This window comes from Trachypithecus francoisi, unplaced genomic scaffold, assembly GCF_009764315.1.
Source record: "Trachypithecus francoisi isolate TF-2019V2 unplaced genomic scaffold, Tfra_2.0 Lachesis_group21, whole genome shotgun sequence".
In the NCBI taxonomy this organism is placed as follows: Eukaryota; Metazoa; Chordata; class Mammalia; order Primates; family Cercopithecidae; genus Trachypithecus; species Trachypithecus francoisi.
Window position 1 is genome coordinate 24204131 of NW_022681467.1, and position 23254 is coordinate 24227384.

The 23254-nt window shown below is 41.6% G+C and overlaps 1 protein-coding gene across 1 annotated transcript in view; it reads right to left on the reverse strand.

Annotated features, from left to right (window-relative positions):
• TMC2 (transmembrane channel like 2) overlaps nucleotides 1-23254 on the reverse strand; it is a 112946-nt gene that overhangs the window by 42909 nt on the left and 46783 nt on the right. The window contains exons 7-11 of the mRNA XM_033185890.1: nucleotides 22732-22838; nucleotides 9806-9904; nucleotides 7222-7364; nucleotides 4907-5054; nucleotides 212-400 (exon numbers count right to left, since the gene is read on the reverse strand). Of these exons, the coding sequence (XP_033041781.1) occupies nucleotides 212-400; nucleotides 4907-5054; nucleotides 7222-7364; nucleotides 9806-9904; nucleotides 22732-22838 (686 nt within the window). The remainder of the gene's footprint in view (nucleotides 1-211; nucleotides 401-4906; nucleotides 5055-7221; nucleotides 7365-9805; nucleotides 9905-22731; nucleotides 22839-23254) is intronic.

Genomic DNA, 23254 nt, shown 5'->3' on the forward strand with positions numbered 1-23254 from the left:
GTTTTTCTAGTTGTAAAAACCAGTTCCAAAAACCTAATAACAGGTGACTTTTTGTTCAGGATATTCATGCTATTTGACTGGAAAGGGATGTAATTTCACTTATTAAAACAAGCCTATAATCCAGACTTTCAATAAATCAAATGAATGGCATAGGAACCAGTGATTTCAGTATTTGCCGTCAACCTTCACTTCATCAGAGATGTGTTCTTACCTCATTCCTTTCATACCAGCTAACATTCTGCATTTTGGAGAATTGCTGGGATCGCTTCACCACAAAGTAAATGAGGTACCCACTTCCACACAAACAGCAGATGATGAGAAAGTTGGCCAGGACACGAAGAAATCTTGTCAGATGGATATTTTCTTCTTTGTTACTCTCTTGTTCATCCACTATTGATTCCTTAATGTGTGAAAATGAGATGTGCATAAATGTCAGGCCAGAAATGCCAGAACCATGGCTGTTGGGTCCCTGAAAATAGTACTTTCTGTATTTCCAGAAATGAAATAATACAGAGGAGATGATGTAATGCCCTGTGCCCTATGGAGAATTATTTTCTGTAAAAAATACGTTTGTTGTTATTGCTATTCCAGTACATATAAGAAAAACTTAGATTTCTTAAATAGTCACCATGAGTCAGACATGGTACTTTCCATGCATTGTCCCTCTTTTTTTCTTTTTTGAGACGGAGTTTTGCTCTTGTTGCTCAGGTGGGAGTGCAATGGCACAATCTCGGCTCACTACCTCCTGGGTTCAAGTGATTCTTCTGCCTCCGCCTCCCGAGTAGCTGGGATTACAGGCATGTGCTATCATACCTGGCTAATTTTATATTTTTAGCAGAGATGGGGTTTCTCCATGTTGGTCAGACCAGTCTCGATCTCCCGATCTCAGGTGATCTGCCTGCCTCAGTTTCCCAAGCTGCTGGGATTACAGGCATGAGCCACTGTGCCCGGCCGCATTGTCCCTCTTAATCCCAGCAACAAACCAGTAGAATAGTTACTGTTATTGCCCGTATTACAGACCCTAAGGCCCAGAGAGATTTCAGTAACTGATTGGGACTACATTAAGTCTATAGGTCAAATAGATTCCAACTGAATCTTAAAATATTGAGTCTTCTAATCAAGGGTTGGCAAACTCATTCTATAAAAAGCTAGATAGTATTTTTGGTTTGCTGGTCATATGGTCTCTCACACAACCACTCAACCATTGTGGCATGAAAGCAACCATAGACAAAATGTAAATACATTCGAATGCTTTGTTTCGATAAAACTTTATTTGTAAAAGTAGACAGTAGGCTGGATTTGGCCTGTGGGCCATATTTTGCCAACCTCTGTTCTAATCCATTAGCATAGCATATCTTCCATTTACTTAGGATTTCTTAATTTCTTTCAGCATTATTTTATGCTTTTGGTGTAATGGTCTTGTACATTATTTTGGCTAAATTTATACTTAGGAATTTTATGGTTTTTTTGGATACTATTATCAATAGAATTTAAACTTTTTTTTCTTTTTTCTTTCTCTCTTAAGACAGAGTCTCGCTGTGTCGCCTAGGCTGGAGTGCATGGCATGATCTCGGCTCACTGCAACCTCCACCTCCTATGTTCAAGCGATTCTTCTGCCTCAGTCTCCTGAGTAGCTGGAATTACAGATGCCCACCACTACACCCGGCTATTTTTTGTATCTTTAGTACAGGCAGGGTTTCTCTATGTTGTCCAGGCTGGTCTCGAACTCTTGACTTCAGGTGATCCACCTGTCTCAGCCTCCCAAAGTGCGGGGATTACAGGTATGAGCCACTGTGCCTGGCCTTAAACTTATTTTCTAATTGTTTTCTGTTAGTATATAAAAATTGATTTTTGATTATTAAACTTGTGCCCTAGACACAGAGAGTAAGTGGTAGAACCAGGATGAAAAATGAACTCTCCCAGACCCCAAAGTCTTAATTCACAGAATTTTCACCTCTATTCTGTTATACAAGTATATTATATCCCTTTTAATAAACTCACAAAAGAAGTCATTTTACTTCTCACATGTTCAAAGTGTTTCAAAGACATTAATCTTCTTTGTCCCTTTCTCACAGTCCTGGAGGAAAAGTCCAAGCCCCCAATCACCCCTACCCTGGCTTTGGATGGAAGTGGCCATAAGCCCCCCATTGCTGTAAGAAGAAGGAGAGGAGACAGAGTCAGCTCCCTGCTCCATGCACTACAAAGCCCACCAGGCTCTAGGCTGGGAAACTCATGCTGTGAGTTGCTGAGCTCAAGCCCTTTTCCTAGTGGGTATCCCTGCCATCTGCAGGCATCAGTCAGTGGACAGCAGGAAGGAATTCAAGAGAGGAGAGGGACAAAGAAAAGAGAACAAAGCACAGTTGCAGTGTAAATGTGAGCTTCGCTAGGTCCTGGGGGAAACTGATCAGACAGGAGAAATATTGAGCCATAAAGAACTTGACATGGGAGCTGGATGCAGTGGCTCACACCTATAATCCCAGTGCTTTGGGAGGTCAAGGAGGGAGGATTGCTTGACGCCAGGAATTTGAGACCAGCCTGGGCAACATAGTGAAAGACCCCATCTCTACAAAAAATAGAAAAATTTAACTGAGCATGGCACTCCAGCCGAGTGAGACCTTGTCTCCAAAAAAAAAAAAAAAAAAAAAATTTGATTAAAGAAGAAAAAGGAAGAACTTGGAATGGTTTTTACAATCACAGGGGCAAAGTACAATGTGCAGTGCTTCAGCATTACATCTTCAGCCTTCATTCATTTGCTTCCCAGCTGGATGGTTATTGTATATGAGCTATAGTTCTACAGGCCTCCTCAAACCTCTCTTGTAAAGAAATTATTTGTATGTGGATTGAAAGAAACATAGGGTTAATTTCATCTTTTTTTTTTAACATCTCATTCATTCATTCATTCATTTTGAGCCAGAGTCTCACTCTGTCACTCAGGCTGGAATGCAGTGGTGCGATCTTGGCTCACCACAACTTCTGCCTTTTGGATTCAAGTGATTCTCTTGCCTCAGCCTCCCGAGTAGCTGGGATTGGCAGGTGGATCATTTGAGGTCAGGAGTTCGAGACCAGCCTGGCGAAAATGGTAAAACCCCACCCCTACTAAAAATACTTTTTGTTTTTTTTTAATATGCAAACCCAACCACTCAATTATACATATGCTTCAACTGCAGCTTAGAACCCTGCAATAGTCCTTTATTTATCATGCACCCTCAGAAGGGTTTTTCTGCTTTGTTGTACTTTTTTTTGGACATGTACACACAGGAAACTTTCTGGCTCTTTCATAATCTCATGGAACTGTGTTTTGTTTTGTTTTCAGAACGCCCCATGCCTGTTTTTATACCAGTCACATAAATAAACAACACCCAGTCTCACTGGACAATGATGGAAACTTTGTCAGCAGCACTTCATATATATATTTTAAAAATCTCTTGTTTAGAAAATAAATTGTGATTTTAAAGTAGAGACATGGGCCGGGCACGGTGGCTCACACTTGTAATCCCAGCACTTTGGGAGGCCGAGGTGGGCAGATCACTTGAGGTCAGGAATTTGAGATCAGCCTGGCCAACGTGGTGAAACCATGACTCTACTAAAAATTAAAAAAAATTAGCCGGGCGTGGTGGCGTGCACTGTAATCCCAGCTACTCAAGAGGCTGAAGCAGGACAATCACTTGAACCCGGGAGCCGGAGGTTGCAACGAACTGAGATTTTGCCACTACACTCCAGCCTGGGTGACCGAGCGACACTCTGTCTCAATAAATAAATAAATAAAGTAGAGGCAAGGTCTGTGAAGGAACCCTCTCAGTCAGAACCCTACACACTTGCAAAGGTTTGCCCACCGCAGCCCCTGTAGGACTGATCTGCGCAGACCATATTGCTAGCCTTCCATCACCAAGCTTTCACTCTGTCTCCCTTTCTCTCTCTTTGTTATTTTCCAACTACCAAGTTCAAATTCTTTTTTTTTTTTTTTTTAATTTCAACAGTTTTCTGGGAGAACAGGTGGTGTTTGGTTACATGAATAAGTTGTTCAGTGGTGATTTCTGAGATGTTGGTGCAGCCATCAGGGTTGATTTCTTTATTCCCACACCTCCAAACCAGGATTCTCAACTCTTTCTGGGTATTCTAATCACTTGGGGAGCTTTTGAAAAATCAATGTCAGGACCCCACTCCAGGCCAGTTATATCAGAGTCTCTGTTAGTGGACCCCAGGAGATCTTTTAAGCTCCTTGGGTGATTGTAGTATGCAGAAAAGGTTGAGAAACGCTTTCCCCAAATGCGTCCTTCCACTTATTCCAGCAGAAAGGTGTTTCATGTAGAAACAGGCAGCACCAGGTCTCAGCATCCAGGATACTCTGTCGTATTAAGAAACAGACAGGCTGGGTGTGGTGGCTCATGTCTGTAATCCCAGCCCTTTGGGAGGTGAGGAAGGGCGGATCACTTGACGTCAGGAGTTCAAGACCAGCCTGGTCAACATGGTGAAACCCCATCTCTACTAAAAATACACACACACACACACAAGATTAGCTGGCCATGGTGGCAGGCACCTGTAGTCCCAGCTACTTGGGAGGCTGAGGCAGGAGCATCGCGTAAGCCCAGGAGGCAGAGGTTGTAGTGTGCTGAGAGCACACCACTGCACTCCAGCCTGGGCAATGGGAGAGAGACGCTGTAAAAAAAAAAAAAAAGAAAGAAAGAAAGAAAGAAAAGAAACAGGCAGTGGGTACCAGCCACGAGCATTCTTACTTAAGGGCTTGAAGCCAAGAGCATTCTTACTTACTGGGCTCACATTTCTGGGAAGGCTCTTGCCGCAAATTATTTGAGGACCTTATTTTCTGTGTCCCAGCTGGGAGAAGTCTCTCAATGACCAGAGGGTCCTAGAGTTCCCCCGGAAGTGGGAACTGCCCTGGGGTGACTACCTTGAAGCTGGTGGTGATGGAAGCATATTTGTTGTCAGCTGTCTCTGAATTCCCGATCAGGTAGTCCCAGCTGGTGAACATCTTGAAGCTGAATGTGAAGTTGTCACTCTCCCCTTCGCCTGTGCTTCCTTGGGTATTGCTGGCCATCCTGTAGGGCACACAGGACTGTTGCAACGTCTGCCCTCTTGCTGCTGTGTCACCCCCAGGGAACCTTGGCCTAAGCCAGTCTTGGACACAGGTAACAGATGAACAGGTAGCTGACATTCAGCGACAAAACAAGCCAGGCAGGGACTTGAACAAAGACAGCTTTTAGGATAGCCAGGGCACCTTTCCCCACAAATTCAGAGTCCCCTGCAAGCACACATGGTGTCAGTTAGGTAATAAAAGGCCTGCAGGAGACAGGACATGTGACCATGTTTTCTTCCCTATACCTAATTTCCTGTGGCTTGACTCACCTGCAAATGCAGTTTGAGAACCCTTTACTGGGAGTCTATTCTCAAACAGGAGCATTCCCTTCTATGCCATCTATTTGCTTGGATAGAACATATATATATATATATATTTCTGATATAAAATGCAAAACCCACTGAGGTGGCTGGTGCTATTTTGTTGTGCTACTTTTTTTTTTTTTTGGTAACAGAGTCTCACTTTGTCATCCAGGCTGGAGTGCAGTGGCCTGATCTTGGCTCACTGCAGCCTCCGCCTCCCAGGTTCAAGCGATTCTCCTGTCTCAGCCTCCTGAGTAGCTGGGATTACAAGCACCTACAACGACACCTGGCTAATTTTTTTGTATTTTTGGTAGAGATGGAGTTTTGCCATGTTGGCCGGGCTGGTCTTGAATTCCTGACCTCAGGTGATCTGCCTGCCTTGGCCTCCCAAAGTGCTGGGATTACAGGTGTGAACCACCACAACCGGCCCAGTACTACTTTTAATTTCAAAACCATCAATTACTTTTGCACCATCCTAATACAATCAGGTCATATATCCTTTTCTTAAGCAAGTTTAGCTGAAAGCACTTTGGACCTTCCTATTTCATCCTACCTGTCTTCAACCTATGCTCCCTAGAGTTTGACCCTGTGGGAATCACAGAATTCCAAGCAGGTGTGCTGTAAGATACGGGGAGGGGTTTGTCATCTTCCTAATATGTTGGCTTTCTGGATTTGCTGTTCCACAGGACTTAGTTAGCTTTTTTGGTTTGTCACAAAAACATTCCATATTTCTATACTTACCTGGGGTGAGAACAGGGAAAAAGCAACAACATGAGGGCTAAGAATAAAAGCACGCCTGTCTCCTTGTTCTTTTCCTTTTGCCTGATAGCGCTGTGCAGTCAGAGATCACCCAGTGGTCACTGTCGGGTGATGGGCAGGGCCTTGTGAACAGCAGCATTTCCGCCTGAGACCATGTGGTAGAAAGCCAAGCCCCGCGTCCCCATTGCCCTTTCAGGGGCTCTACCCAGGCTTCACTCTACCCAGAGCTCCACTCCTCTCCTGGAGACACAGCCACCCACACTCTTTTGGGAGAAGCGACTCCTCATGTCTGTGCTGAAGGGAGAATGGGCCCAGGTGGATAGGTTTGTGTAGGAGACGGTGCCTTCCACCCCGCAACCCCCAGCCACAGCTGATGGGGTCCCCTGATTATGAAGAAGGCGATCAATCCATGGGCTGGGCCACGTTTTTTTCTTCAGAGAATATGAATTAAGTGTTACAGACATATTAAAAGGCCACTTCTGACCACAGAGAGAAGTAAAGTTGGGGCCAGAGAGGCCACCATAGTTAATCATTGCCACATACGTTTATTTAGTATAAGTTTATTGGTTGTATCTTTCTATATGCCAGCCTTGGTTCTGACACACAAGCTAGAGTTTGGAGGAGCAGAAGAGTTTTGTGGAGGAAGCTGAGCTCCGGAGAAAAGCAGAAACAGGCCTGACAAACCTCCAGCCCTACCTTACCAGGTACTATGCTCCCTCTCAAGCCACACTGGCCTTTTGGCAGTTTGGGGCAAACACTAGGCTAATTGCTGCCTCAGGGTCTTTGCACATGCTCTTCTTTTGTCTAAAATGCTGCTCCCCAGAATTTCAGCATGGCTGGTGTTCTCAGCCTCATCCAAAGGGGTAGTTTCAATCCTATTTCCCAGAACATCCCACATGACCTGGTTCATGTCTTTCATACCACAAATTATAATATACATATGCTTTCTGTGTTCATTTCCTGTTTTCTCTCTGAATGCCCCACCAGAAGGGAGGTAGGCATAGAGTGGCCAGGGGAGTGAGCTGTGGCTGTGAAGTCAAAGCCTGTGGATGAGACGGTCATACTTACGATCGAATAACAATCATCAGGCTGTAGCCGAACACGCTGACCCCCACCATAAAGTAAGCCATAGGCAGCCGGTACCTCAGCCACCCGATGGTCCTCTGGTTGTTGTAGTAGCCATAGAAGAGTGCAGAGTACTTGATATAGCCCTGGGGACAGCAAAGCCAAATGCTCTGGGTTGATAAGCTCAGAGCTGGTGGTCACCAGACACGCCCATTCTACCAGGGATTTCTTTCTCAGAGTCTTAACCGAGTCTAAGGGGCCAAAGGAAGAGTTCTAGATGTGCTTGTTTTTCCCTTCACCTCCTCCAGTAGCTCCAGAGCCCCTCCATGTCTCCCCTTCTTTCTCTTCTTCATTCTCTCTATTTCCTCATTACACAGAGTACATGGAGACATGGGAGGGAGAGGAGAGTGTTGTTAACATTTGGGATACAATCAGGGATGGGGGTTGGGGCTGTGGCTCACGCCTATAATCCCAGCACTTTGGAAGGCTGAAGTGGGCAGATCACTTGAGGCCAAGAGTTCATGACCAACCTGGCCAATGTGGTGAAACCTCATCTCTACTAAAAATACAAAAATTTGCCAGGTGTGATAGCAGGCGCCTGTAATCTCAGCTACTTGGGAGGCTGAGGCAGGAGAATCACTTGAACCTGGGAGGTGGAGGTTGCAGTGAGTAGAGATCATGCCCCCGTACTCCAACCTGGGCAACAGAGGGAGACTCTGTCTTAAAAAAAAAAAACAAAAAAAAGAATAAAGGAATCCTTAGTAATAGTATAGTTGGGAACCCCTGTTCCAAATAACTTTCTGAAGGGTCTCCAATCTGACTTTGAGAGTGAAGGATGGCAGCAGCAATGACTTGCTGTGGGAGGCACTACATCCATGCCTCCCAGCCTTAGCAAGCCCTTGGAGCTGCAGACTAAGCCTCTAGAGGCATGGGGGTGTGAAGTTCACAAAGGAGGGAAGAGTGCTGCAGGCAGAGGGCCATAAGCAACGGCAGAGAGGCAATGACAGTGTGTGATGCATGCAGGGACTTCCCCAAAGCTCGGTGGCATTGGGGCACTAAAGTGTGAGGTCTTACATGGACATGGGACTGGAGAGGTAGGGAGCAGCCTGGTCATGAACAGTTCTTTTGTAAACCCAATTAAGAACACTGGCTTTTATTCTGCTGGGAATGAGAATCAATGAAAATTTGAGGTAGGGGAGTGACAGTGTCAGATCTGCATGTAATAAAGATCACTCCAGCAACAAAGGGAATGGAAATTTTAGGAGCTAAGCCAAGGCAGGGAGGAGAGGTAGATGATTCTGACAGTAGTCCCGGTAAAGTGAGGACATTATTCAAAGTGAAGGTAAAAGACATGGAAAAAAGCATTTTGCCTAATGATGGGATCCTATTTGATTAAAGCACTGGTTTTTCAATAATTAAGTCCACTGTTTCACACTTACACACGCAATCTTTAGGCCTTACAATCACAAATGGAAGTTCATTGGTACGTTGGCAATAGCACCTTGAAATCCCGAAGGATGAAAAACTCCATGGCTTTTTCTTACTCAGTCCAGATATTCGTTGATTTTCTTCCTCCTCAGATATTCACTGATTCCCATTCCCAAATGGCATGAAAGCCAAGGTTCTTAATTGGTGATATGGTTTGGCTCTGTGTCCCCACCCAAATCGCATCTTGAATTGTAATCTCCAGATGTTGAGGGAGGGACCTGGTGGGAGGTGATTGGATCATGGGGGTAGTTTCCCCCATGCTGTTCTCATGATAATGAGGGAGTTCTGGTGAGATCTGGTTGTTCTAATAAGTGTCTGGCATTTCCCCTGCACTCTCTCTCTTCTGCTGCCATGTTAGAAGCGCCTTGCTTCCCCTTTGTCTTTCACCATGATTGCAAGTTTCTTGAGGCCTCCCCAGCCATGTGGAACTGTGAGTCAATTAAAACCCTTTATTTATAAATTACCCAGTCTCAGGTAGTAGTCTGAAAATGAACTAATACAACTGGGTTTGCAAAAGATTTAAGAAATACTTAGTAGGTAGGCTCAGATTTAGTGGTTGGTTGGATGGCAGTGGGGGGTGGTTGGTGAGGAAGAGGGAGAAGTGTGGGATGATTTTCAGGCTTCGGACATGGATGATTGGATGAATGGTGATTCCAGTAAAGGAGATGGGAAAAAGAGATGTGGATTTTGGCTGGATAGGCGTTGCATTTGAAGAGCAAGTAGGACATTCAGTTGAAGATGTCATGTGAAACTTGGGGGAAGCCTGGAGTGGAGATAGATCTGGGGTCTTAATGTGGGAATGAGGAAAGAAAACCATACTGTGAGATCACCTTGCAGAGACCTGGCAGACAGAGAGGCGCAGTGGCCGCATGGGGAGCCCACATCCATCAGAGTGTGGCTGGAGAGAGCAGTGCATGAAGGAGACCCGGGAGGACTGTGCAGAGACATGGTTTGCAAGCTCATTTAGCTTAGTGCTGGGATCCTCTTTTATTAAAGCAATGGTTTTTCAATAATTACATGCACTATTTCATACTTATCCATGCAATCTTTAGGCTTTATAATCACAAATGGAAGTTCATTGGCATGTTGACAATAGTACCTCAAAATCCCAAAGGACAGAAAAATCCATGGCCTTTTCTTCCTCAGCCCGAGGCACTGTCTTTCTGGGAATACTCCCATAGGGCATGCCCATCAGCACCTTGTGCAGAAACACAATGACACAAGTATGAGTGGAGGAAATACAAACACACAGAGACATTCATATACTGGGGTAAATGCTTTCCTTCTCAGAGTGGGCCACACCTGTTTTCTTCTTTTTTATGTACTTATTAATTTAATTTGGTTTTTTTTTTTGAGATGGAGTTTCACTCTTGTCACCCAGGTTGGAGTGCAGTGGCACAGTCTCAGCTCACTGCAACCTCCACCTCCCAGGTTCACATATCCTGCCTCAGCCTCCAGAGTAGCTGGGATTACAGGTGCCTGCCAACATGCCTGGCTAATTTTTGTGTTTTTAGTAGAGACAGGGTTTCACCATGTTGGCCAGGCTGGTCTTAGACCCCTGACCTCAGGGGATCCACCCACCTTGGCTTCCCAAAGTGCTGGGATTACAGGCATGAACTGCTGAGCCCGGCCCTATTTTCTTCTTTAAATAACATTGATCGCATTCTCGATTTTAAGAGTAACACACACTCATTGTAAAAAATGTGAAAAAGTACAGAAGAGTGTTTCTTTTCTTTTCTTTTTTTTTGAGACAGGTTCTCACTTCATCACCTAGGCTAGAGTGCAGTGGCTCCATCTCGGCTCACTGCAACAACCTCTGCCTCCCTGGCTCAAGTGATCCTCCCACATCAGCCTCCTGAGTAACGGGAACTACAGGTGTGTACCCCCACGCTCAGCTAATTTTTTGTATTTTTTTTTTTTTTTTTGAGACGGAGTCTCACTTTGTCCCCAGACTGGAGTGCAGTGGCCGGATCTCAGCTCACTGCAAGCTCCGCCTCCCGGGTTTACGCCATTCTCCTGCCTCAACCTCCCGAGTAGCTGGGACTACAGGCGCCCAACACCTTGCCCGGCTAGTTTTTTGTATTTTTAGTAGAGACGGGTTTCACCGTGTTAGCCAGGATAGCCTCGATCTCCTGACCTCGTGATCCGCCCGTCTCGGCCTCCCAAAGTGCTGGGATTACAGGCTTGAGCCACCGCGCCCGGCATTTTTTGTACTTTTAGTAGAGACAACGATTTGCCATGTTGCCCAGGCTGGTCTCAAACTCCTGGGCTTAAGTGATCCTACCACCTTGGCCTCCCAAATTCCTGGGATTACAGGCATGAGCCACCGTGCCCGGTCAGAAGAGCATTTAAAAAATTACCTATCAGCGCCAAAACCCAAAAATAATGACTGTTAGATATTTATATTTTCTTTCAGTTATTTCTGAGTTCTATATATATTTTAGTCTAGTTATTTAGCCTAATATTTTTTTGTGACCGATTTCCTACATCATAAGGTATTTCCCCAAATAAAATGACTTCAAAAATATCTAATAAAAAATATGTACAAGAAACTTACTTAACAAACCCCCAATTGTTGGACATTGAAGTATTTCTAATTCTATATATGTGTATAATTCTGTTATTAATACCCTTGTACATATGCCCTTATTCATATCCTTAATTGTAAAAAAAATCAGAAATGGATTAAATTTATATATTGATCTTGGAAGGATTGACTTTTTAACGAGATTAAATTTTTCCTTCCAAGAATATATCCTTCCATTTATTGTCTTATTTTTGTCCAGTAGTTCTTTATAGTGTTCCTCATAGAAATATTCTGATTTATTAAATGTATTTAATACATATTTTACAGATTTTATAGATTTATTGCATTGTGTCAAAATTTTAAATTCTATTGTTAAGTGGACATTAAATATACAGAGAATCACTGCCGTTTGTCTTTAAAATGACTCCAGTCATCTCAATATACTTGTTTATTAGATTCCAGTAGTTTTTGGTAAAATCATTGGAGTTTTTGGGGGTTTACAATCATATCACCTGCAAACCAAAATAACTTTGTATTTTTTTGTACAAAGTGTATAAGATGTTAATTTTCCTGACATTGCATTAGGTGGTAGAAATTAATATTGAAAAGTAGTAAGGATAGGGATATACCATGTTTCTTTTGATTTTTGTAACACAGGCTTTAGTATTTTTCACTGTTTAATATAAAATTATTTTGTTTCTTAATTTATAGGTTCTTTATTTTTAGGTAATTTCCTTTTATTTCTTTTTGTTTCTTTGTTTTAAATTTATTTTCTTATTGGGGAATATGTTATACATAAAAGAGTATATGTATAATAGATATGTATAGTTGATCATAATACAAAGGAAATTAACTGCTATATATCTACTAGCTAGCTTAAGAAACAGAAAATCTCCAGGCCTTTATAATATCCTGGATAAGCCCCTCCTGAATTATATATCTCTTCCATCCTAAGATGCAACCAAGATATAGTATATTTTGTGATAACAATTCCCTTATTTTTCCTTATATTTAACTCATTTATTGTTCAGTTTTGCCTGTTTAGTTGTGCTTTAGTTTTGCCTGTTAAATGGAATCATGCATAAGTATTCTCGTATGAATTGTTTTTTTCATACAACATTATTATACTTTTGAGACTCATTGATATTGACATGTGTAGCTACAGTTCTCTAATTTTCACTGCTATGTAATATTGCATTGTATGGACATACTATAATGTATTTACACAGTCTACTCTTCATAGACATTTGGATTGTTTCCAGATTTTGCTATTAAAAACAATACTGCTGGCCGTGCATGGTGGCTCATGCCTGTAATCCCAGCACTTTGGAAGGCCAGCGTGGGCAAATCACCAGGTCAGGAGATCAAGACCATCCTGGCTAACACAGTGAAACCTCGTCTGTACTAAAAATACAAAAAAAAAAAAAAAAAAAATTAGCGGGCATGGTGGCGGGTGCCTGTTGTCCCAGCTACTCGAGAGGCAGGAGAATGGTGTGAACCCAGGAGGCAGAGCTTGCAGTGAGCCGAGATTGAGCCACTGCACTCCGGCCTGGGAGACAGAGGGAGATTCCGTCTCAAAACAAACAAACAATACTGCCAGTAAAAGCAGGGGAAGTTGCTTTGGACAGACTTTTTCACTGAGAACAACTAGACAAGTGGACAATCATGACTTGTGCTGCCAAGATCCAGGAGATGAAGAAATTCTGGAGAAGTGATTGTGCATTGTTGTTCCCCATGAGTTATTTGCTTATTTCAACCACAGCAGCTAAAATATAAAGAAAGTACGCAGCAACTTTGGAATAGTCAAAGGGGTGAAGAATGAAATGAAAGTGAAATTTAAGGACAAATAGGTTTGGGAGGCTGAGGCAGGTGGATCACTTGAACTCAGGAGTTCAAGACTAGCCTGGTCAACATGGCAAAACCCCATCTACACACACACACACACACACACACACACACACACACACACAAGGCAAATAGGAAGATATCTGGAAAAAGCCCAAGCTTTAAGTTGAGGCCTGGGAACATTTTACTCAGAAAGTAAAATTAAACAAAAATATAGACTATCTTGGTTAGTTCTCCCACCAGAGGAATAAGTAAATCTCAATAATTGCTCACAAACAACGCCTAGCACTCAGTCAAAAATAACTAGTTATAAGAGAAGACAAGACTTGTTCAAAAACTAAAAGAAAAATTAAACAATAAAAACAGATTCACAGGAAGTCTAGATAAGGGAGCTGTCAGTCATGAGCTTTAAAATAAGTTTGATTAATATGCTTAAGGAAGTAAGGGACAAGATGAATCATTTTGGTAGAGAACTGGAAACTATAAAAACAATCAAATGGAAGTTATAGAACTGAAACATGTTATCACTGAAATTAAAAGCTTGGTGGACAGATCTAAGAACATATAGATCAGAGAAGAGAATGGCTAAATTTTAATATAGGGTTTAAAAAGTCGAGACTTAAATATATAGAGAAAAATGGAAAATACTGAAAAGAACATAAGGCATACATGGAAATACAGACAAAGCTCACTGAGACAAGAGACACACACACAGAAATGCACACGCAAATGCACACTCATATATCTAGTCCCAGAAGGAGAGAGAAGATGGAATGGCACAGAAACAGTATTCAAAGGGATTATGGCAGAGAATTTTCCCAATGTGACAAAAAACAGTTTAATATTTAGTAAGTGCTACAGATCCAAAGCTGGATATCTACTCTTTGGATTTCTATTGCTGTGTAACGAATTACCATAAAGAGGGTCTAAAGCAACACCCATTTATTAGCTCACAGTTCTGTAGGTCAGCGGTCTAGCATGGTGTGGCTGGATTCTCTGCTCAGGGTCTCACCAGACTGAAATCAAAGAATCAGCAGGGGCTAAGGGTCTCATCTGGGGTCTGGAGCCCTTTTCCAAGTTCACTGATTGTTGGCAGAATTTATTTCCTTGTGCTTGTAAGACTGAGGTCCCTGTTTCCTGCTGGGTGGCAGATGGTGGCCATGCTCAGCCTCTCGAGGGCTCCCACATTCCCCATTACATGGTTCCCTCCATCTTTAAGCCAGCAGTAGTGTGTTCAATCCTTCTGATGTTTTGAATGATCTGTGACTTCTTCTGCAACCAGCCAGAGGAAACTCTTGGCTTTTAAAGAGCTCATGTGATTAAATTAGGCTCACTCAAATAATCTTGGCGTGATAACTCATTCCCAGGTTCTGTCCATACTCAAAGGGGAGGGGATTATACAAGATTGAGGGTCATTTAGGGTCATTCTTAGAATTCTGCCTACCACATATACAAAAAGCAACAAATCAACAATGACAACAAAAACTTCACTTGGGGAATTGGGGAGACTGGGAAATGTTGCTCAAAGGATACAAAATTTCAGTTAGATAGGAAGTATAAATTCAAGAGATCTATTGTACAACATGGTGACTATAGTTAATAATAATGTATTGTATACTGGAAAATTGCTATGAGAGTAGATTTTAAGTGTTATCACCAAAAATAAATAAGTATAGGTATATGAGGTGATACATATGTTAATTAGCTTGATTTAACCATTCCACAATATATACACATTCCAAGACAGCATTTTGTACAACATAAATATATGCAATTTATATTTGTCAATTAAAATAAGTAAATTTTAAAAAATTCACCTAAACCTACCACAGGAAAATTTACACAAATTCTTTTTTTTGAGGTGGAGTCTCGCCCTGTCGCCCAGGCTGGAGTGCAGTGACGCAATCTCGGCTAACTGCAAGCTCCGCCTCCCGGGTTCACGCCATTCTCCTGCCTCAGCCTCCTGAGTAGCTGGGACTACAGGCGCCCGCCACCGCGCCCAGCTAATTTTTTGTATTTTTAATAGAGACGGGGTTTCACCGTGGTCTCGATCTCCTGACCTTGTGATTCGCCCGCCTCGGCCTCCCAAAGTGCTGGGATTACAGGCCTAATTTACACAAATTCTTCAAGAGAATAATAAAAAAAGAAACATTTCCAAATCACTTTATGAGGTCGAATATTGATCCCCAAATATGATAAGAACATCATAAGAAGGATATTTACAGTCTAATATCTCAAAAATAAATGCAAAAATTCTAGATAAAATATTCACAATCAAAATCAGATGATATATGAAAAAGATAACCCATAATAACCTAGTTGGGTTTATTCCAGGAATGCAATCTGGTTTAACATTTGAAAATATATCAATATAATTCACCACATAACAATCTTAAATTTGTATGTACCCAATAACATGGCAGCAACATATATAAAACAAAAAATAATAATTACAATGAGAAAAAGACAATAGCAGGAGATTAAATTGATCTCACTCAGCAATTGATCATGCTGCTCTAAAATTAGTAAGATTATAGACAATTTGTGGAATACAAGTAATATTTTGAACCATGCAAAAAATATAAAAATTGAGGAAAATTAACCATATTCTAAGCAAATAAAGCAAGTCCCAAGTAATGAAAAAGTATCAGTTTCATACAAAGTATACACAATGATCACATAAAATTATGCTAAAAACTAGTAAAAAATGCCGCTAATCTTTCTATATATTAAGGTCTTGAAAATATATTCATAAATAACTTGTAGATCACAAGGAAATTAGAAAATACCTAAAAATAAATAATGGCAATGTACATCAAAGTATACGGAATGCAACTAAAATGGTATTGAGAGGAAAATTTATAAATGGGTGTTGTGTTATTGATGTCATTTGGATGTTTGTCCCTTCCAAATCTCATGTTGAAATGTGATTCCCAGTGTTGGAGGTGGGGCCTGGTGGGACATATTGGATCACGAGGGCAGATTCTTCATAAATGGCTTAGAACCATCCCCTTGGTGATAAGTGAATTCTCACTCAGTTAGTTCACGCGAGATATGGTTGTTTAAAAAGTCTAGGACCTCCCCCAATCACTCTCTTGCTCCTGCTCTTGCCAGTGATGTGCTGGTTCCCTTCACCTTCCATCATGATGTAAGCTTTCTGAGGCCCTCAACAGAAGCAGATGCTGGCACTTTGCTTTCTGTACAGGCTCAACCATGAGCCAATTAAACCTCTTTTCTTTATAAATTATCCAGCCTCAGATATTTCTTCATAGCAGGACAAGAACAGCCTAATACAGTTATAGACTTGCTATGGACCAATAACTCCCTTGTACCTCCCATTTTTCTCCTGTTTGAACACAGACATGTCTATAGCATTTATCTGAGGCCTGTCCCCACCATTTTATGTTTGTTGTGTTGGTGTAGATAACATCTCTTTAGTCTCACGGTAAAGAGAACTGCACCCAAGGAGCTGTATTTAAAGAGCTACTCCCATGGAGCCTCATCTGCACCTGAACTACTGATTTAGAGAGTGAGAGTTTGGAATCTGAGCTGATGCTGTGCTAGAATGAGATTTTAGAGGCCTTGAGGAGGGGTGAGTGTATTCTGCACGTGGAAGGGAGTGTATTCTGCACGTGGAAGGACCAGAAGGTCGAATGTGGTAGGCAGCCTGTGAGATGGCTCACATGATCCCTGCCTCTGGTATTTATTATTGTGTACAATAATACCCTCCCACTGAGTGTGGGCTTGATTTAGTGACTCACTACTAAGGAATAAAATATGGCAGAAGTGATGGAATGTCATTTCTGAGATTAGGTTATAAAAAATGGTGGCTTCTATGTGGGAAGCTTCTTTTTGCTCTATTTCCTTCTTGTATTCTCTCCTTCTGGGAGAAGAAAGCTGCCACCTTACGAGCATGCCTATGGAAAAACTCATGTAGTAAGAAATTGATGTCTCTGGCCAATAGCCACTGAGTACCTGAACCCTGGGAACAGCCACATAAGTAAGGTTGGAAGCAGATCTTCTGAGGCCTGCAGAAGCCACGTGAGTAAGCTTGACACCATATCTTCTGAGATCTGCCAGTAGCCTTGTGAGTGATCTTGGAAGCAGATCTTCTTCAGTTCAGCCTCAAGATAATTGTAGCCTTGGTCAAAACCTAGATTGTAGCCTGCGGGAGACCCCAAGTCAGAACCACTTCTGGATTTCTGACCCACAGAAATAATCATAAATGGTTGTTGTATTCAGCAAAAATTTAGGGAGTAACTTGTTAACACAGCAATAGATGATGAATACAAACCCCAAGAAATTAGAAGGAATGAAATGAAACATATAAGAGTAGAAATTAGTAATATAAAAGTAAAGATATATAAGAAAAAGACCTGAATGTGAATGTTTATAGTAGAGTTATTCATAATAGTTTCCAAATAGAAACAACTGAAATGTCCAAGAGCTGGTGAATGGATAAGAAAATATGATATACCCATATGGTGGAATATTACAATCCCATTGTAATTTTCAATTCCATTTCAGCAATAAAGGGACAAATGATTGATAAAGCTACATGAATGAATTTCAAAGACATTGTACCAACTGAAAGAGGTTAGACACAAAAAAACTGCATACTACATATTTCTATTCATATGATATTCTGAAAAGGGCAAAACTTTAGGAACAGAAATCAGAAATCAATCCTTGGTTGTCAAGGGCTGGGAGTTGGAAGAGGAGATTGCTTGCAAAGTGGGTACTAGAGAAATTTAGAGGGTAATGAAAATGTTCTATATATCAGTTGTGTGGTGGTTACCTGATTATACATTTGTCAAAAGCCATTGAATTGTATACCTAAAAGGAGTAAATTTTACTTTATGCAAATTGTGCCCCCAAAAGACTGAATTTTTTTAAAAAAGACATTTCGGAGAGAATGAGCAAAGCCAAAAGTTTTTTCTTGAACAAAATAACTAAAAAAGACAAATCTTTGCTGTAAATGAGACAAAAAATTATACTGTAATGCAAAAGGGGATACACCTTTAGATACACTGTGATTTTAGAAAATAAGAAATGACTGTATTTAAGTCAATAAATTTCAAAATGTAAGTTGAAATGGAAAGTTCAGGATAATAAGGGTTATGTAGGTAATAAAATTGGGGAAAATTAATTAGAGGACTTCAGTGTATATGTAATATTTTATTTTTTAGGCATGGTGATGAGCAGGTAGGCTCATTCATTATATCTTTTCATATGTCTGAAATAATTTAGTAGATATTTTTAAGGGGAAGTATCATATGAGGTTTACAGACTGAATGCTTGCTACATAAACCTAGAGCACAGCTTACTTAAAGACCTTATAATGTACATTAGCAGTTTTCAACCCTACCTGCATATTAGACTCACCTGGGGGAGCTGTATTAGTCATCTACTGCTATATAACACATTATCCTAAAATGTAGAGGCTTTAAAAAACACATATTTATTATCTCACTGTTTCTGTAGCTAGCATTTTGGGTATGGCTTAGCTGGGTCCTTCGCTTCAGGATCTTTCACAAGGCTGCAACCAAAATTTCTGCTTTGGTCTCATTTGAAAGTTTGACTGGGGAAGAATCTGCCTTAAAATGTGCTGATGTGAGGCTGGGCATGGTGGCTTATGCCTGTAATCCCAGCACTCTGGGAGGCTGAGATGGGTGGATCATGAGGTCAGCAGTTCAAGACCGGCCTGGCCAAGATGCTGAAATCCTGTCTCCACTAAAAATATACAAATTAACCGGGCATAGTGGCACATGCCTGTGATCCCAACTATTCGGGAGGCTGAGGCAGGTGAATTGCTTGAATCTGGGTGGCAGAGGTTGCAGTGAGCAGAGATCATGCCACTGCACTTCAGCCTGGGTGACAGAGCAAGACTCCGTCTCAAAAAAAAAAAAGTGCTTATGTGGTTGTTGCTGGGTTGCTGGCCTAAGGGCCTCAGTTCCTTGCTGGCCATTGTCCAAAGGCCACACTCAGTTCCTTGCCAGGTGGGACTCTCCAATCTGTCAGACTGCTTCATTAAAGCACCCAAGCCAAGAGGGGAATGAACAGAATTCTGTCAGCAGGATGGAAATCACAATCTTTCATAACCTAACCATTCTATATTCTATTTGTTAAAAGCAAATCTCTAGGTCTTGCCTATACTCAAAGGGAGGGATAACACAAGGGCATGAATACCAGGAGAGAAGGGTCATTGGAGGTTATCATAGAAGTCTGCTTACCACAGAAGCTTTTACAACAGAGAAAATGAGACCATACCCTCAGAGAGTCAAATTTATTTGACTAGGGGTGGGCCTAAGATCTGGTATTTCTTAAAGTCCCCCAGGGGATTTTCACATACAGCCAGTGTTGGAAGAGAAGTACATAAACTTGTCATCCAGCGGGGCCTTGCCAGCCAGCTCCTGCAGCATAACAGGGTTCCTCAGGGATCACGTAGATATCCTGGGTTGTGCAGGCAATGGCAATTAAAGATAAACAAGGCTCATTCTTACATTCAGAGCTGTTTAATTTCATAAAGTGGTATTAAGGGTTTGTAGCAAAAGGAAAATGAATATAAGGAGAAGTTTCGTTAAAGTTGCATTCAAGGCCAGGCACGGTGGCTCATGCCTGTAATCCCAACACTTTGGGAGGCTGAGGCGAGCAGATTGCTTCAGGTCAGGAGTTCGAGACTAGCCTGGCCAACATGGCAAAACCCCGTCTCTACTAAAAATACAAAAACTAGCTGGGCCTGGTGGTCCGTGCCTGTAATCCCAGCTATGTAGAAGGCTGAGGCACAAGAATTGCTTGAATCTGGGAGGTGGAGGCTGCAGTGAGCCAAGACTATGCCACTGCACTCCAGCCCAGGAGATAGAATGAGGCTCTGTCTCAAAAAATATATAATAATAATAATTTTTTTAAAAGTCATGTTTGAGCACTTCTACTACTCTTATCCCTGGACCCTCTGGTTCACTATGCTTTATTTTAAAACATCCATGAGTCACGGGGATATCTCTGAACCTTAGCTTATGCTGAAAACCCTTGGGCCCTGAAGTTCTCTGTGTCTTTGACCAACAGGACACTTCATATATGCAGTGAATTTGGTTGTGTCTGATTCCTATATGGCCAATTTCCCATCATCCTAAATAAAAAGGCATCTTAGGACACCGCACATCCTAATTGCTGTTATCCAACCTGTCATCAAGACTTGTCCGTGCACGTCACTCTGATTCCTCTCTTTTAATCCATTGCCATTGATATTACCCGGATCTAGCACTGACCTACTGCAGCAGGCTCCTATCTGGTCTAAACCTCTTCCCTTCTCCCCAATTTCCCTTCTTCCCTTCTCCCTCTTTCCAAGCCAAGGCTCCTCTTTCCTGCAAGGCATCTCTCTCTCTCTTTCTTACTCTCAACCCACTCCAACACGGGTTTCCCAATCACCTGCCAATCAAATCAAGGTGCTCTAGCACGAATGGTTCAGATCTTGGCTGCTTCATTGGAATACACCAATCACTAAGTTTTTATTGTTTCAAATAAATGTTCCCTCATACAAATATTTATAAACTTATATAAATTATACCAAATTTAATGTTTTCTTTAAAAAAAACAACAGAGTGTCCTTAAAATTCCTCAACTTCGGCCGGGCGCGGTGGCTCAAGCCTGTAATCCCAGCACTTTGGGAGGCCGAGACGGGCGGATCACGAGGTCAGGAGATCGAGACCATCCTGGCTAACACTGTGAAACCCCGTCTCTACTAAAAAAATACAAAAAATTAGCCGGGCGAGATGGCGGGCGCCTGTAGTCCCAGCTACTCGGGAGGCTGAGGCGAGAGAATGGCGTAAACCCGGGAGGCGGAGCTTGCAGTGAGCTGAGATCCGGCCACTGCACTCCAGCCTGGGTGACCGAGCGAGACTCCGTCTCAAAAAAAAAAAAAAAAAAAATTCCTCAACTTCCCACAAAACTGCCTTTCATGGACCACTGCATAGCAAAATTCCAGAGATGTCTCACAGGCCTATGGCATTTAAATGTGCTCTCTTCTCATGGAATAAAAAGACCCCAAGATGAAAGCCAAGAGCTTTGTGAAGGTAAATTTCCCCATTGACTACTGAGGAAAACATTTCATATTTACCTGACTATGGAGGAGAGAAATGAAACTTCCTATTAGCTTTTGACAATATTTTCCCCCTGGGGAGAACCATACTTGGTGTCAGAGTGTTTGTGTACGCTTGACAGTGAGGTTTAAAATGCTAACTTCTGGGTCAGAAAGTGATATTGGCATAGGAATATATGTAGGGCTCAGTGAACTCAGAACCCTTGACTTCTGGGTGTGTATATGAAAGAGTACAAAGGCTAGTTAATGACATATTTGTAAGCACACGTTTTGGGTAATTTAGAAAAGAATTTTATAAATTTTTTATAAAATATAGAAAACAATTTTATAAATAATGTAACACTCCTTTGCTACCAAAGGCTATTATAATGCATGGTCAACCTCCTCCAATAAATCTGATTTAATTCACATGATGTGAAAGGTTTTTAATGTCCTGAAAGTGGCTGTGCAGAAAAGTTAAGCATGTAACTGCAGATAGAATTGGCTCCAATATGCTCACAGAACCATTTATAACAAAATAGGAGTCAGCAAGTCATCAAAGAACCAATTAATACACCTGTGAGGAAGAAAATACTAAATGCAGACATATCGTTCCTCTGAAAGCTGTTGAAGTAGACCCACTTGTGTACCCAGCACTGGCACCAAGTATTTCAGTCAGGACTGTAGCAATCGTAGCAGTTGCTGTGCTCAGTGCTTAGTGAGCCACAGGCTCCTTGGAAAAGACCCCAGGCCTTCATTCTGGGGACCTGGGATCCAATTCACAATGAACTTATTGTGTGACTTTGCACAAATTGCTTATAAAAGGGGTAACCCTTTTATGTTTCTCAATTAATCATCTGTAGATAAGAATCTATTTACGTCCATAATAAGATTATATCTGGGGCCAGGTGTGGTGGGTTATGCCTGTAATCCCAACACTTTGGGAGGCTGAGGTGGGAGGGCTACTTGAGCCCAGGAGTTCAAGGCTGCACTGAACCTTGATCACATCACTGCCCTCCAACCTGGGCAACAGAGTGAGACCCTGTTTCTAAAAAAAAACTTCCTTAAAATATTATCTATGGGAGAATAGTGAGGAGTGATATTCAAATCCAAGGTTTTTTTTGGTGATAAATAATGATATAATGTATTCTATCCCTCTCTTTTGTTTGAGGGTAAAAGAAAAAAACTCACCAAAACATAAATTCTCCACTGATCTTAAGGTAAAATGAGAAGTAGAAAAATGTAAGATTCACATATTAATTAAAGAACAAAGTATTTTCGTTCCATTCTTTGTACTTAACTATCTGGGTAATTGATGTGACTACATTAGGTTGTAGGTTGGTGCAAAAGTAATTGTGTTTTTTGCCATTACTTTTAATTTTATAAATTTACTTTTCATGGCAGTAATTTATAAATTACTTTTAATGGCAAAACCCACAATTACTTTTGCACCAACCTAATAGCATTTTAAATGAATGACTGATTATTTGTAAAACAGGAAGTATTTGGTTGATAATTGATGATGGTGGTCATAAGCCTTAACTCTATCCAAAGATTTAGAAAGTTCTTTTCTTACCTCTGGGATTATGACTAGACCAAATATTAAGCCAAAAAGGACGAGGTTAACTCCATACATCCATCGGAGAAAGATGAAATATGATGCCACTGAAGAACCAAAGTGACCTAGAGAGAGAAAAGATGGTGGGTATGAGTGCTGCAGAAGGAAAACATGGACACTATTGAGCACTTTATGTGTGTGATGAATTCAATTTTCACATCAGTCTGTTGAATGACACCTGGATCTCCCTTTCTTTTCCTGGATAAATAACCTGAGGCTTTTTGGGGTTAACTAACTTGCCTAAGTGCCCACAGTAAGAAAGTGAAGAAGCAGAATTTAAATATTGGTCTGGGATGGGTGTGGTGGCTCACGTCTGTAATCCCAGCACTTTGGGAGGCCAAGGTGGGTGGATGACTTGAGGTCAGGGGTTCGAGACCAGCCTGGCCAACATGGTGAAACCCTGTCTCTACTAAATATACAAAAAAATTAGCCAGGTGCGGTGGCTCAGACCTGTAATCCCAGCTACTCAGGAGCTTGAGGC